This window comes from Oenanthe melanoleuca, chromosome 1 (assembly GCF_029582105.1).
Source record: "Oenanthe melanoleuca isolate GR-GAL-2019-014 chromosome 1, OMel1.0, whole genome shotgun sequence".
In the NCBI taxonomy this organism is placed as follows: Eukaryota; Metazoa; Chordata; class Aves; order Passeriformes; family Muscicapidae; genus Oenanthe; species Oenanthe melanoleuca.
In genome coordinates, this window is record NC_079333.1 from 88,418,986 (window position 1) to 88,432,850 (window position 13,865).

Here is a 13,865-nt window from a genome sequence, read left to right on the forward strand (position 1 = left end):
ATGCTTTTAATCTAGAAAATGATATTATTAAAGTAAGAGAACTTTGAAGAGAAGTAAGAGGAAAAAATAAGATAAATTTATTTTCAGTCATCATTTTTTTCATGACTTAGTGGTGTTGTTTGTATTGTGTTCCTGCAAGCAGTTAGAAAGTACTTCTGCAAATAAAGTCACATCCTTTTCAGGATGATGGGGTCATACATAATTATTCCACACATGTCCTTACAAATAAAAAAATTGCTGATTTTTCATACAAATATTTCCTTTGACTTCAGGTCCAAAAGGAACTCCTGGCTTCCCAGGCCTTAAGGGTGAGCGAGGTGACCAAGGTCTTCCTGGATCTAAAGGTATAATAAATACTTGTGCTTATTTTCCCCCAGATGTTTTTGTGATTAATTTGTTGTTATTTGTGGCTATAACTCCATCACCCTTTTGTTCAGTGTAAAAACACAGAATATGAAACCAGACATCATGTATCAGCATATGAATGGTCAGATTAGAATCATAGAATGATTTGGATTTGAAAGAATCCTAAAAATCATCTAGTTTCAACCTGCCTTCCATGGTCAGGGACATCTTTCACTAGATCAGGTTGCTCAGAGCCCCATCCACTTGGCTTTGAATGCTTACAGGGATAGAGCTTCTGTAGCTTCTCTGGGAAATCTCTGTTCCAGTGCCTCACCACCCTCACAGTAAAAAATTGTCCTGCTTAAGTCCAATCTAAATTTACACTCTTTCTGTAAACACTTCTTTCTTTCACACTGTTGCCCCTTGTCCTGTCACCTCAGACCTTGGTAAAATATCTCTCTCAGTCCTTCTTATAAGCCCCTTTTTATATATTGAAAGGCCACAGTGAGGTCTTCCCTGGGCCTTCTCTTCTCCAGGCTGAACAAGCCCAACTCTCTCAGCCTCACAGAACTTCTTCTCACAGAAGTTCTCTTCCACCCCTTTGATCATTTTCCTGGCTCTGCTCTGGACCTGCTCTAACAGGTACATGTCCTTCTCATGCAGGGGACCCCAGAGCTGCATGTAATATTCCAGGTGGAGTCTTATGAGAGCAGAGCAGAGGGGGAGCATTACTGGCCACACTTCTTTCCATGTAGCCCCATATTGGCTTCCTGAGCTCTGAGCAGACATTGCCGACTCATCCTGTTTTTCATCTGCCTGTGTTTCCCAAGTCCTTCTCTGCAGGGCTGCTTTCAATCCATTCATCCCCCAGTCTGTACTGATATTGTGGATTGCTCTGGCCCATGTGTAAGATTTTGCACTTAGCCTTGAAATTAATGAAATGCCCATTGACCCACTTGTCACACATGTCAAGGTGCCTCTGAATGACATCCCTTCCTTCCAGCATCATGACTACACCACTCAGCTTAGGGCTATTTGCAAACTTGCTGAGACAGCTCTGTGCAACCTAAGGTCTGGGCAGCTGTTTCAGTCCATGAGAAGTCTGACTGGCTGGAGATACCAGCATAGATAGGCTTTCATTTGGGAAGCTTTGCAGTTTAATTAATGTGTAAAGTCTAGTATATGTTGGTATCTTGTGAGAGGCTCCAGTCTCTCAGTGCATAAATGGCAATATAAGGTAACATTTTTTGCTTTATTAAAAAATTGTGCAGTATTAAATACGTGCTGATTTTCTTGGTTGATTTCTACAGGTTTACAAGGCCCACCAGGTCCACCAGGTCCTTTTCAGCTTATTAAAGGGGATCCTGGCTTACCTGGACCTGTAGGACCAGTTGGTCTCAAGGGATTCCCAGGACTTCCAGGTCCCAAAGGACAGCAAGGTGAGAGTTTCTAATTTGCCAGTAGAAATACATTTTAAGTAATATAAAAATAGACCAAAGGTAGGCTAGATACTACAAGATTTTTTGGTATAATATTATCCAGTTTTTTGTATGTCACTTAAATTTTGTCAATGATGAGGAAGAGAGTCCTTTTTGAAGCTCATCCAAAACAGATGCCTTCCTGGTGATTTTTTTATAGGCTCTCACTCTGAAGTCATCACATCAGTATCTGAGATCAGCAGCAAGCAGAATGAATTGCAACACTCTGCTCATCCTTTCCCCAAAATGTATTTGTGAGGGTGTCTTCTTAATTAATCCAAACTTAATTACTATGTATTTCTGGGAGAAGACAAGCGTGAGGAAAAACACTTGATCCTGGAATGAAAAGTACTTCCTGAGGAAGCTTGTTCCATGGTCCTAGATTTCTTCTTTTAGTCCAGATACTGCAATTTTTATAAAGAGTAGGTGAACTGCATAAATGAAACACTCCAGAAAGCGAGAGAGAAAGGGTAGGACAAATGAAATGCTGGCACAAGGACATGTCCTTCAGAATGATGGGACATGGAGAGTGGGAGCTCAGGTGTGTTACGATTCTAAGGGAAATTTTTTTTCCTGAATGATTTATGTTAAGTTGATGGGGAATTATAGTGGAGGATAATTAATATCTTCTTCCTTGGTAATATAGAAGGTGTGAAAGTTTTCTCTTGAAGGTGGGGATATAACTCTTCAACTGCTGTCCTTTAGGAAATAGCTATGAAAAGTCTCAGTGACTGAACACAGCATGGCTTTGCTTGTATGGGATCCATTGCTCCATCACTAGTAGTCAATCCAGTACATAAATCCAATATTGCTTTTTGGATGATCAGGAAAAGGAAAGCTGTGAGTGTCTAAAGCTTCTGATGAGTCACAGAAATGTTGCTGTAGTGCTGATGATATTAACTTCCTTTTCCTGAAGTCAGATTCGCTGAGTTTATGTAGGATTCATAGCATCCTTAAAAATCAATAAAGGAAAGACATAAAATTTATCTGAAAACTTGTTTGGGAAGAAGCTAAGAGGATACCCATTTTCCCACTGTCCATGACCCTACTTTTTTATGGTCTGTTTTTGATTGAGTCATATGATAAGCAGAGAGAGAAGATTCCTTTTCATATTCCAGGCAAATGCTAGTTACTTTAGAAGCATGCTCTCTCCTTACTTGTTCTTCCCTACTATAGAATCACTTTCCCTGCAGTAACTCTCATGTGCTCTAGATATGGAACTATATGCACTGAATCTTCATGAGTTTAGTTTATGTTGAGGCATACCTGTGCTGTACTGTATTAAAAGCCAAAAAGCAGAACTATCATGAAATAATATCCAGTAATAACTACTCCATGTTTTCCAACAGGGGTGACAGGACCTTCAGGTGTACCTGGACCACCTGGTAGTCCAGGGTTTGATGGTCAACCTGGGCAGAAAGGAGAAGCTGGTCCTTATGGTCCCCCAGGTTAGTCAGTGCTTATTATTCAAAGACTTGACTGCTTCATGGAAAAATAACATGTGGTATTAGGTATGAATATATCTGATTTCTCTTATTTAGTTATTTAGTGAGAGTACTGCTGTCTGCAGAAACAAAAGGAGCCTCTCTGTGTTGCAGGGCCCAGAGGATTCCCTGGTCCTCCAGGCCCTGATGGCTTGCCTGGGGCCATGGGGCCACCAGGGGCACCATCTGTGGCTCATGGCTTCCTTGTCACCAGACACAGTCAGACCATTGAGGAGCCATCGTGTCCGTTTGGAACAAGGCTCATTTACCACGGATACTCCTTGCTTTATGTGCAAGGCAATGAAAGAGCACATGGCCAAGATCTGGGTAAGTGGAAACCAAATTAAAATTCAGTTAGAATTCATTGCAAACTGATTGTTTCTCCCATTTGTAGAACTGCATTGAGTAAATCTGTGTAATTGCTCTGGCTCAGACCTAGGCAGCCCAGAACAAGGAAGATGTTGCTATACCACAGTGAATACAACACCTAATTACTGAGATGGCTCTTGGGATCTGGGGAGCCTGATGGAGCTGGGTTTGCTCAGCCTTAACACATAATTATGGGGAGGCCCTTATTGCAGTCTACAGCTGTCTGCAGGGAGGGTAGAGTATGGAGTCCCTTCTCAGAGGGTCTCAGTGATAGAAGAAGCAATGGACCACAAGTGTGAGATAAATTTCAGTGAAACATAAAAGCTTTTTTATCATGCTGATAGTCAGCCTTGGAACAGAACCCCAGAGAGATGGTTGAATTTCTTGTCTTTGGAGATCCTCACTTCTCAACTAAGTCTGGACCCAAGAAACCAGATCTAACTGTCAGGGCAGTAGATAGATGACCTCTAGAGGTCTATTCCGACTTAATGCATTCTGTAATTCTATGGGCAAGACTGGACTACTCTTTTCTTTGTCCCATTCCTTCCTCATGGAGCTAAGAAAATTTCACTTCCTCTGGGAAAACTGGGCCCTCCAGAGCAAGTGTTCTCTGCCTTTTTAGCTGCTCCTGTGCTCCTGGAAATAATTCTTAAGCAGTTGGCAGTGGCTTAACAAAACTGTGTTAAGAAATAACCTTTCACTTAACATTTCAGGCACAGCAGGAAGCTGTCTTCGTAAATTCAGTACCATGCCCTTCTTATTCTGCAATATCAACAACGTCTGTAATTTTGCATCAAGGAATGACTACTCCTACTGGCTGTCTACTCCTGAACCCATGCCAATGAATATGGCTCCTATCACTGGTGATAATATCAGACCATTCATCAGCAGGTATGGTTTCAGTTCTGCTGTATTTATAAAGTGAAAAAGCCTGAGGAAAGAGCACAGGGTACTTTATTTTTCTGAACAAGGCTTTTAATCTGTATACTTTTACTTCCTGCCTTTAAATTTAAAGTTTGAATTCTTTTGATGAAATGTTTCAAAGTGTGCATGTTGTTAGTTCAGACTTTGATCAAAAATAAATCCATGTTGGGGGAAACCCAAACAAATAGAATAGCCTATTTTGAGTATAATTGAAGTGAAAAGATCTACTTTGAAATGTCTTACAAAAACTGTGATGTACTTTGAAGGAGAAAAAGTTTTGCATTTTTTCACAATTCTTGTCTGAAACACTTCTGTTTTTTGACTAGCTATAGCTAGAAGCTTTTTAGGGCTCAGTTTCCTTTTGTTTGAAAATGGTATCATTTTTATCATACAGTAGGCTGACAGTCTTCTTCCATTGTTTTAGACATTCTGCTTGAATACAACCATTATTGTTGGAATTAAAGGAAACAATTGCAAAATCAATCATCTGTTTTTTAACGATTCCAGATTTGCAGCTAGCATAAAGAATGGTGCTTGTATCAGAGACAGAACTGTTCTGCATCAATGCAACATGTTGAACTTTTAGTCCATTTGAAATTTTAAGACCACTAGAAAATCTCTTCTGACATAACATGTCCAGTGCTGAAGGCAGAGTTACGAGCAGAAGTGTGGTAAACTGCCCCACTGTTAGACATGAATCTGACAAAGGAATCTTTGACTTACAGCCTAAGTGATAATCATTAGGTATAGGCATTACTGTCCTTTCTGTCATTGCTTCTAATCTCTATCAGCTCTTGCCGATCCCTCTTCCAGCCATATTTAATGAATGGGAATGGAGATTGCTGGTAATGATTTCTCAGGTACATCCAAGAGAAAGGACAATCCAAATCATTAGTAGGTTGTTTCCTGGACATCTTGGATGTTCAAAAAGCTGTATGGCCCTACTGCAAAATATTTGATGTTTATTTTGCATGGCAGATTCCATCTTGTATCTGTAGTTGTACTCTGTGTTCTTACTTTTGGTTTAGTACCAAAGAAGTTGGTATATTTTGAAAATGAATGGGCAGATTGAGGACAAGATTCTCAAGAGAGACTACAGCTTTTGTTGGTCTTAAATTTTTGGTTGTTCATTGCATGTGAATGGAAGGGGCTTGATTTTCAGAAAAATTTGAATTTCCAACCTCTGAAATTCATATTCCTTTTATGCCATCCCATATCATGCATCCAAAATAGCCTTTAACAGTCATGTGTGAAACTCTTGCTGAAGGAGGTACTAACCAACACTTTGCCTTTTCTTATGCCTACGGATTAGCTTTTGCACCATAAAACACGTAAGTGTGTGATATGTGTACATATATGTGCATGTATGCTTGTGTGTTTTTCTCCCTTTAGTCATAGTAGTGAGTGAAATAGTTGTAATATTCATTTTTAGAAAACTAACAAGGAATCTGGAAGACTCTTTTTTCAATTTATTTTATTAGTTGATGCTTTTTAACCAATAGTTTTCCCTGTCCAAATGTTGAAAATGTCTAGAAGTGCCACTTGCTGCCTTGAATCATAGGACTTCTTTTCCTGTAAGGCCTTCTACTAAAATACCAGAAATCTCTTGAAGCAAAGCAGAGCTCCAAGAATAGAGGCAGTTTGCATTCCTCCTTTTAACTTACTCTTTCATTGATGTGTTTCTTAAAATAACTCTCTTGCTTCTGCACTGCAGATGAAGGCAGTAGGTATGGAAGCAGTCTTCACAAGGCAGAAATAGAAGGCTTTCATTGTGAATACCTTTCCTTCTCTGCATTTTCCAGAATCCAACTTAATCCATTTTGCACTTGATTATTTTCCCTGCTCTGATAACAGGAATCAGACTGTTTGGTTTTGAATCATTTTCATAATTGCTAACTGCAGCAGCCAGTTGAAGAAAAAATGGATTATATCTACCAAATTCCTTATTACCAGCCCCCATATTAAAATTCCAGCCCAGCTCATGGGTTTTTATGATTCTCCTGTGAAAGCATGATTGGTCTTTGGATTATTCAGTAACCTAGCAGTTCTGAGACACGAGGAATTTATCTAAAGTAAAAGAACTGGTGCTGAATGCCTTTCATGGGAATTGCTTTGAAGTATGTTGTGCAGGTTATTTCGCTAGAAATCTCTTGCTGGGAGATGCAGACCACAAATGTAAATAAAAACCTCTTTCAAGGAAAATGTATGGGAAAGAGTCTGCATTAGATTAGATTAGCAGTGATTGCCTTTGTAAGACATTTTCCAGAGAGATGGCTTTCCTCTGGAAGTCAGAGTTAAGTTTAGGATGATGAATTACTGTTACTTGTTTCTGATCACAGTAGACCACTTTTAAGGGATACTTACTGAGTTACAGTTCTTGGCTATTTGCCTCCTGTGTTCATGACATTGAGCACTTTTAGAAACTTCAGTACAAGCAGGACTAGAAAAAGAAAAATGCATGTAAATATTCTGATAAGAGGTCTCTTATTCTTTTCTCATAGGAAAGCTGATAAAAATAAGACTTAATAGTTGAACAGTCTCTAAGTAAGGGAGAAATTAGAAGTTACAAAATAGATTAGAAATTTAAAAAATAGAAAAAGGAACCAGTGGGCTGTTTTTCTAAATGAAACATTGTGATTTTCCTTTGGTTTTGAATGTGACATCAATGTCTATTTCATGATTCAGTAAAGAAAGTAGGTTCTGAATTAAGAATCATTAATCCTTAGCTGCACGCAGCTCATTCATGTTTTGGTCCTTCTAGATGCTCTGTGTGTGAAGCTCCTGCTATGGTAATAGCTGTTCATAGTCAAACAATCCAAATACCACCATGTCCTGAAGGCTGGAGTTCACTTTGGATTGGTTACTCCTTTGTCATGGTGAGTGCACTGGGACATACTCTGAGCTGAGGAAAGCATTTGTTTTAGGGTTTTGATCTATGGAAAATTGATATCTGACTCTGTCAGTTCAGGTTTTAGGAGGGCATTAGACCTCCACCATCTGGAGTGACTTCAAGAAGAATCTGATCATTTTCCCAGGCAAGGCCTGGGCATGGTCTGAGACAGAGCATGGATCCACAGCTCTTGGTACTTGGCAATGGGAGAGAGGCCACTGTGATGTGGGGTGGGAATGGAGTTAAGCTGTTCAGATAAAAGCCATACCAGACCTTATGCCTTCTGGGCCGAGAGCTAGCCCTGGCATGCTGCTTATATAGAGATAGCTTGGGTCCTGCTGTGTCTCCTGAAGGCCTTCTGTGCATACAGCTGCCCCTGAGGTTGATATTCGTGATGTGTTATGCTGCTGTTGAGTGAGAGAACCAGTGCCAGCTCTGGAGCCTCCAGCTCCACCTTCTTGTTCCTCCTTGAGCTGAGCCACAAAACAGCAGATGGACAGAACATAGGACAAGGAGAGAAGTGTGAAGAAATATTTGTGTGAGAGAGTTCATCGAGGTTGTAGCAGAAGAGGTAAAAGTCCCTCTCTGACCAAGGCTTTTGCATTTCCTAGCACACCAGTGCTGGTGCAGAGGGCTCTGGCCAGGCCCTGGCGTCCCCTGGTTCCTGCCTGGAGGAGTTCCGCAGCGCTCCCTTCATCGAATGCCATGGCCGGGGCACCTGCAATTATTATGCAAATGCTTACAGCTTCTGGCTTGCCACTATAGAAAGGAATGAGATGTTCAAGTAAGTTCATGATTTATTTATCACTTTCTGAGAGTCAGTTGAACCTTATCACATAAGTATTTTTTGAGTGTAATAGTGGTTCAAGTATTGGCTGTCCACCAGCACAGCTAATTTATGCATTTAATTTTTTTTGTAACAGAAGGAAAAAAATTAGTAGCTTCTGGGGGAATTAATGAGTGTATCATCAGTTAGTGTTTGCAATGTGTCATTTGTACCATGTATTCTGCTTTTCAGAATAATCTAACAATGTTCACAATTCCACTATATTTTTGATTGTATTCACCAAGTGGTAACTGGGATAAGCTGACATACTGATTGAAATTAGATTAGAATATAACATTTCCTGTAATGGATGTTAACATATAATAGAACCACTTGCAATTTGTACAGGTGTTGAACTAAGAGAGTTGAACAATTATTTACCTTTCCCTAATGTTAAAGGAAGTATGTTTGAGAAAATGCAGCTGGTAGTAATAGGCTTTGTTGTGGTCTCCTGCACATAAGTATTTTTCAACACAGGCTAATTTTACCTATATGAATGCTGTTAATGTGTTAGCATATAGATCAGTTCCCATGTCTGCATAGCTTAACTGGTCAGCAGGCATTCCTCAGGAGTGCAGGTAATCACCCTCTTCCACCACAGTCCTGAGTGCTCCTCCTGTTACCCTTCATCTCTTGTCTTCTAGATCTGTGAATGCTGCCTTGCCTGTCTCAGATTGAAGCAGCTTGTTTAGCCAGTTTTGACTGTTTGTTTATCAGATAGCTGTCAATGGAGTAGGTAGAAAAATTGAGCACTGGGACAGGGTATCACTGGGGCCATGATAATCTCATCAACCAGAAAAACTACTACCAAAACTACCCCACCACTGGGGTAAGCTCTGGATCCCTAGGAAAGAGGAAGGCTGGTTAGAAGAAAATTTAGAGTGAGCACTAAAATTGTTTCCATACCTTGAGTCCTACTCAGAGGCCTCTCAACTTCACACTCTTTTCTAGTGACAAACTATACCTCAGATTAATAAAATAATACCAGATCAGGGGACCTGCCCTGCTATCATAAATGACAAATATTCCTCAATTTCCTGTAAACCCATAATATTTTTAAATGAAAAGCTTTAAATGCAAGCACTCTTTTGTCTGAAAATTATTTATTTCTAGTTGCTAGGAATAATTCCTTATGACAGGTTAGAGACTAAAGGCTTTAGTTTATGTTTCAATATGGCATCACATAATTTCCTTTGCCACCTTTTCATTTGTCTTTAAAGTTACAAGAGTTAGCAGAAACTCATAAACAGTCAAATTTCAGTTTCTTTGCCCAATTTTATTTTATTACTCAAATTCTAGATTGTTTTCAAACTGCTGCTTTAACAGATGGTGTTCTAGGTTAAGGAAACGTTATGCCTCATGTAAGAACTGAATTCTTCAGTAACTGTAAGTGTGTGGTGTTTAAAACTAGTCTTACAATAGTTTGTGACCAAACTAGGAAGTGATTACACACTGGAGAACTTAAGAACACCTTGATTCAGCAGAGGCTGGAAGGAAGACTTACATTCCAAGTTGGTGCTGTCAGTTATAAACCTGAAAATTGTTAATGGGTCTTTTCATTTCTTTCTTTTCAACAGGAAACCAACTCCCTCAACTTTAAAGGCCGGGGATCTACGCTCGAATGTCAGTCGTTGTCAAGTCTGTATGAGACAAACATAATGACTTTTGAATTTCAACTAATTTCACACAATATGGTGCTATTCGTTTAACAGCAATGAAGCCTAGACATATATCATATGTACCTCATTGTTGTCCAGTATGAAAACAGTAAAGTGCCTTTTAGGAACTTGCATAACTAACACACACTGCTTTACTGGCCCTGTCCTTGCTAAAGAAGAAAAGAGACAACAAAGATAAGCTTCAAATGTTGACATGCCAAGTGGCACTTTCGATCAAAGTATATGTATTTTTATATAAATGCAATGCACTGATAGAATAAAAAGTCAGCATTTATCCAGAAAAAAAATGCAAAGGTGCTAGGAGGTATGCAGTTCTGCCTTATACTGTTTGACCCCCCTTTCTCATTCTTGTATTATATATATTTAGATTCATTTTTCTTCCCCAGATAAGTTTGTTATCTAGCTGTCTTAAAATTCCAGACTCTTGGGTATGTACTTATTGTTCTTGTACAAAGGAATACTAATGTAAAAAAGAGGTTTGGGATTACAGACTGTGGTTAAGCAACATGTAACCATCTTTTCACAACATAGAGTGCCATGCTGCAAACCTTTGCTTCTGTTCATAGCCTTTAGTGCTGTCAGTATTAATGGGTCTACATCTGGAAGAGATTGCCAAATTGGCTTTACAAATAGCCAAGTAAGTGTTTCTGCAATGTTGGTACTATGCAGCTTCTTTGTGCAGTAGAACAAACTTTCCTGTGGAATAAAGAATGATCCAGCAATGGTCAAGAAAAAATATATATAAATATTTTAGTAATTTATATAGTTATCAACCATTAGGCAAATCAAGGTCTAAGTTTATAATTTCAAAAAGAAGCTAACAAAATTTTTCTTCTTTTCAGTGTCATGGATTAGTTGTTAAATGCCAAAATATGATGTGAAATGTTCATTTTACATAGCCATTTCAATGCTGAAGTTGCAGAGACTGAACCCAGGTTAATAGTTATTTGTGTTTATAATGGTAAATCCTGCTTTGAGCTTATATCTTTATTCTGTATTTAATATTTTTCAGGGTTTTAAACACTACTCACACACTGAATGACTTGATTTTGAAAAGTATAAGGCCTTAATTTTGTTAATATTGTGCCAAAAAATTCTTCAAAGTGGCCTCAGAAATATTTCTAAAGAATTTCTATGCAATGATGCCATTGTTTGAGCATGTCTGTGTCCAAAAATGTTTTATGGACTGTTACCATGGAAATACCAAAAGATTTTTGCAAATGCCAAGGCCTTTGTGTAATTTCTTACATGTGTATTTCTTAAAAATTCAAGTTTGTAATAAAACTATTTGTGTAAAAAAAAAAAAAAAAAACAGAAGAAAAGAAGAAGTTTTTACTAATTTGTTATTAGCATTCCTTTTCAGCAATGAATTAATTTTTAATAAGCCACCAATAAATGCACAAGCTTGATGCAATCCTAGATGATTTTTGTTTTGCACATCTTGCAGATGTACAAAGCATCTTCTAAAGGGGGAAACAGGGCACTGTACTGACACCTCTGTTGTTATCTTGTAAGAACTGAATTTGATAGATTGAACATGAGAAAGTTATCACTGAGATGTATTTGATAGGAGCACATTACAAAAATCTGCTAACTTCATCTCAGCTCATGGGAATCAACCAAATTATGCACATTTTCCACTTTTCCTTTGAATGTTTCATGCACAAACAGCACTGAATTATACAGGATAAAATTTAAAATATCTGTTTAAAATTTAAAATATCCCTATATAACTTTGCTTGTAAGTGGACAAGGTGAATCTTGGCTCTGATTGAAGAGGAAATGGGCCATGCTATTATTTTCCTTGGCAAAAGCATGTAATTTTCTAAAGTTTCATGATGTTTTCCAAAATTTGTGGAGACACTGTGGCTGCTGCAGCTGTTCTGAACTTGGCTTTCACTTAAACTCCTTCAGGACATTCTCTGACCAAATGGCTGAAAGCTCCTGCATAGAAGTTGGCCATTTCACAGAAGTTCTCACAGAAGTTCTGCACTTGATAAGTTAATTTATAATAGACCAATCCTCATGAAAGTTCCTTGCTAGTCTATAACAATAAAACATTCTGATTATGCCTGAGCAGCCTCATGCAGGGTTTTCCCAAGGGACACTTGATATCCAGAAGAGGAGGAGAAGACAATAAGGTGATTCCTTGTGGCATCTAGGAAAAATTATGCAAAAATTCAGTCCTCACTGACTCAGAGCATCCAGACTGCTCTACAGTTTATCTCCTGGTCAGCTAGGGATTTAATTTGCTATGATCAAATTGTCTTAGAAGTGCCAGACAGTTGGGTTTATAACGTCCCTCATGTATATCTAAATCAGCTCTGTGTGTGAACCCTTGTCTTCTCAGTTGGGAGCATTTGAAAACAAGGTCTTTTGAAAATTTTTGAAAACTGCTTGAGCTGTAGTTTGATGTCTTCCTTATTATTTATTCCATAACCTCCAGCTCATGTAATGATGTAATCATGTAATGATCTAAACCATTCTCATGCTAAAGATGCTATTTCTTCTTAAATCTAAACTTTTTGGTGCTTACTGAATATCAGTCAGATCTCCTGAAAATGTGTGAGTGCTAGATTTTGATGCCCTGGGTGAGGAAGAGCCCATGTGAAACACTGCCTTGCTTTCAAAAAGCTCTGAAGTACTCCTTATTCAGACATTTATGGCCAGTGTTGTGACTGCAGTACAGTTCATCGTGTGAACAGGCAACTGCTAACTCATCAGTTACTCAAATCATCTTGCAGAAGCTTCAATTTCAGGAGAAAATTTTTGAGTGCAGTACTTGAAGAGTCGCTGTCATTTTCCAAATAAATACATTTCTAAAACAGCAGGTGGTGCCCTTGCTCTCTTTGTGGTAACACTGGGAGGACAACTTTAACAAATACCTTGGTCTCTAATCTGCTAACATGACCTTATTGAATATGTGACTACTTTCCAATGTCTCCATCTCTATTTTGACATCTTCTAGTCACCAGCAATTTTTCTTTCAAAATAGGAATGGATCAGTTTTCAATTAAAAAAAATTTCTATACATACTGCAAAATAAAAATATAATATAATTAAATGATCCAATATTTATTTAGAAGCAAATGATGTTTTAGCCTGTGAGTCTTTTCTGATAAATGTACATTCAGTTTGTAAGTGTAGCTCTTATCCATTTCACAGTGGCAACTTCCTTGATGAAATACATTTTTTTCTATGTAACAGGACTCTTGAGAAGAATATCCCCATACTAGGCTCCCAGAAAAGTGATTGTATTTTTATGACTGAAATTGTAAAGCTGCATGACTTTTTGAGAATTCCTTTCCTATCTTCCATGTTTTACAAATCCGTAATATTCTGCATAAGGTGAAATATAAACAGGGAGCCAGGCTTGTGGGTCTCAGAGCACCAACTAAATAGAAAAAACAGCACCTGGCACAAAGAAAGACCACTGACTAGTTGAAGTGGCAGCTTTCTCAGTATCTGCCTGTATCTCCATCCCTTGCTCTGTGAATGTGGTTGGCCATGCCTGCACTGGGATTTCTGGAAGGACACAGAGCATTTTTTCAGAGGTTGCAGTGGAGTTTATCTCTCTGCTGGTCACATCGTGGCAGCGATGCTCTGCCCACTGCATTTCCACCTCTTCATATAGAAATTGTCTTTCTTATGGTCTTCACATTCTGAATTAGATAACAGTGAGAATCTGAGAGACTAGGGTGGGTCTTTAAATGCATATTTAGAGCTCAGACAAATGCTGAGACCAGTGATGGATGGTCTGGGATATAATTAATCATTATTAAGAAAAGAAGTATCCAGTGGCTACATGGAAGTGTTCAGCCTCTCAGTTTCAGCAGTAAGATGGTCGAGAGAAGGAAATAATCCCACCAA

At 38.6% G+C, this 13,865-nt stretch overlaps 1 protein-coding gene across 1 annotated transcript in view; it reads left to right on the forward strand.

Annotated features, from left to right (window-relative positions):
* COL4A1 (collagen type IV alpha 1 chain) overlaps positions 1-12,823 on the forward strand; it is a 116,279-nt gene extending 103,456 nt beyond the window's left edge. The window contains exons 45-52 of the mRNA XM_056499189.1: positions 273-344; positions 1,656-1,784; positions 3,173-3,271; positions 3,422-3,634; positions 4,390-4,567; positions 7,362-7,476; positions 8,102-8,274; positions 9,894-12,823. Of these exons, the coding sequence (XP_056355164.1) occupies positions 273-344; positions 1,656-1,784; positions 3,173-3,271; positions 3,422-3,634; positions 4,390-4,567; positions 7,362-7,476; positions 8,102-8,274; positions 9,894-9,975 (1,061 nt within the window). The 3' untranslated portion in view covers positions 9,976-12,823. The remainder of the gene's footprint in view (positions 1-272; positions 345-1,655; positions 1,785-3,172; positions 3,272-3,421; positions 3,635-4,389; positions 4,568-7,361; positions 7,477-8,101; positions 8,275-9,893) is intronic.
* The last annotated feature ends 1,042 nt before the right edge of the window (positions 12,824-13,865 follow it).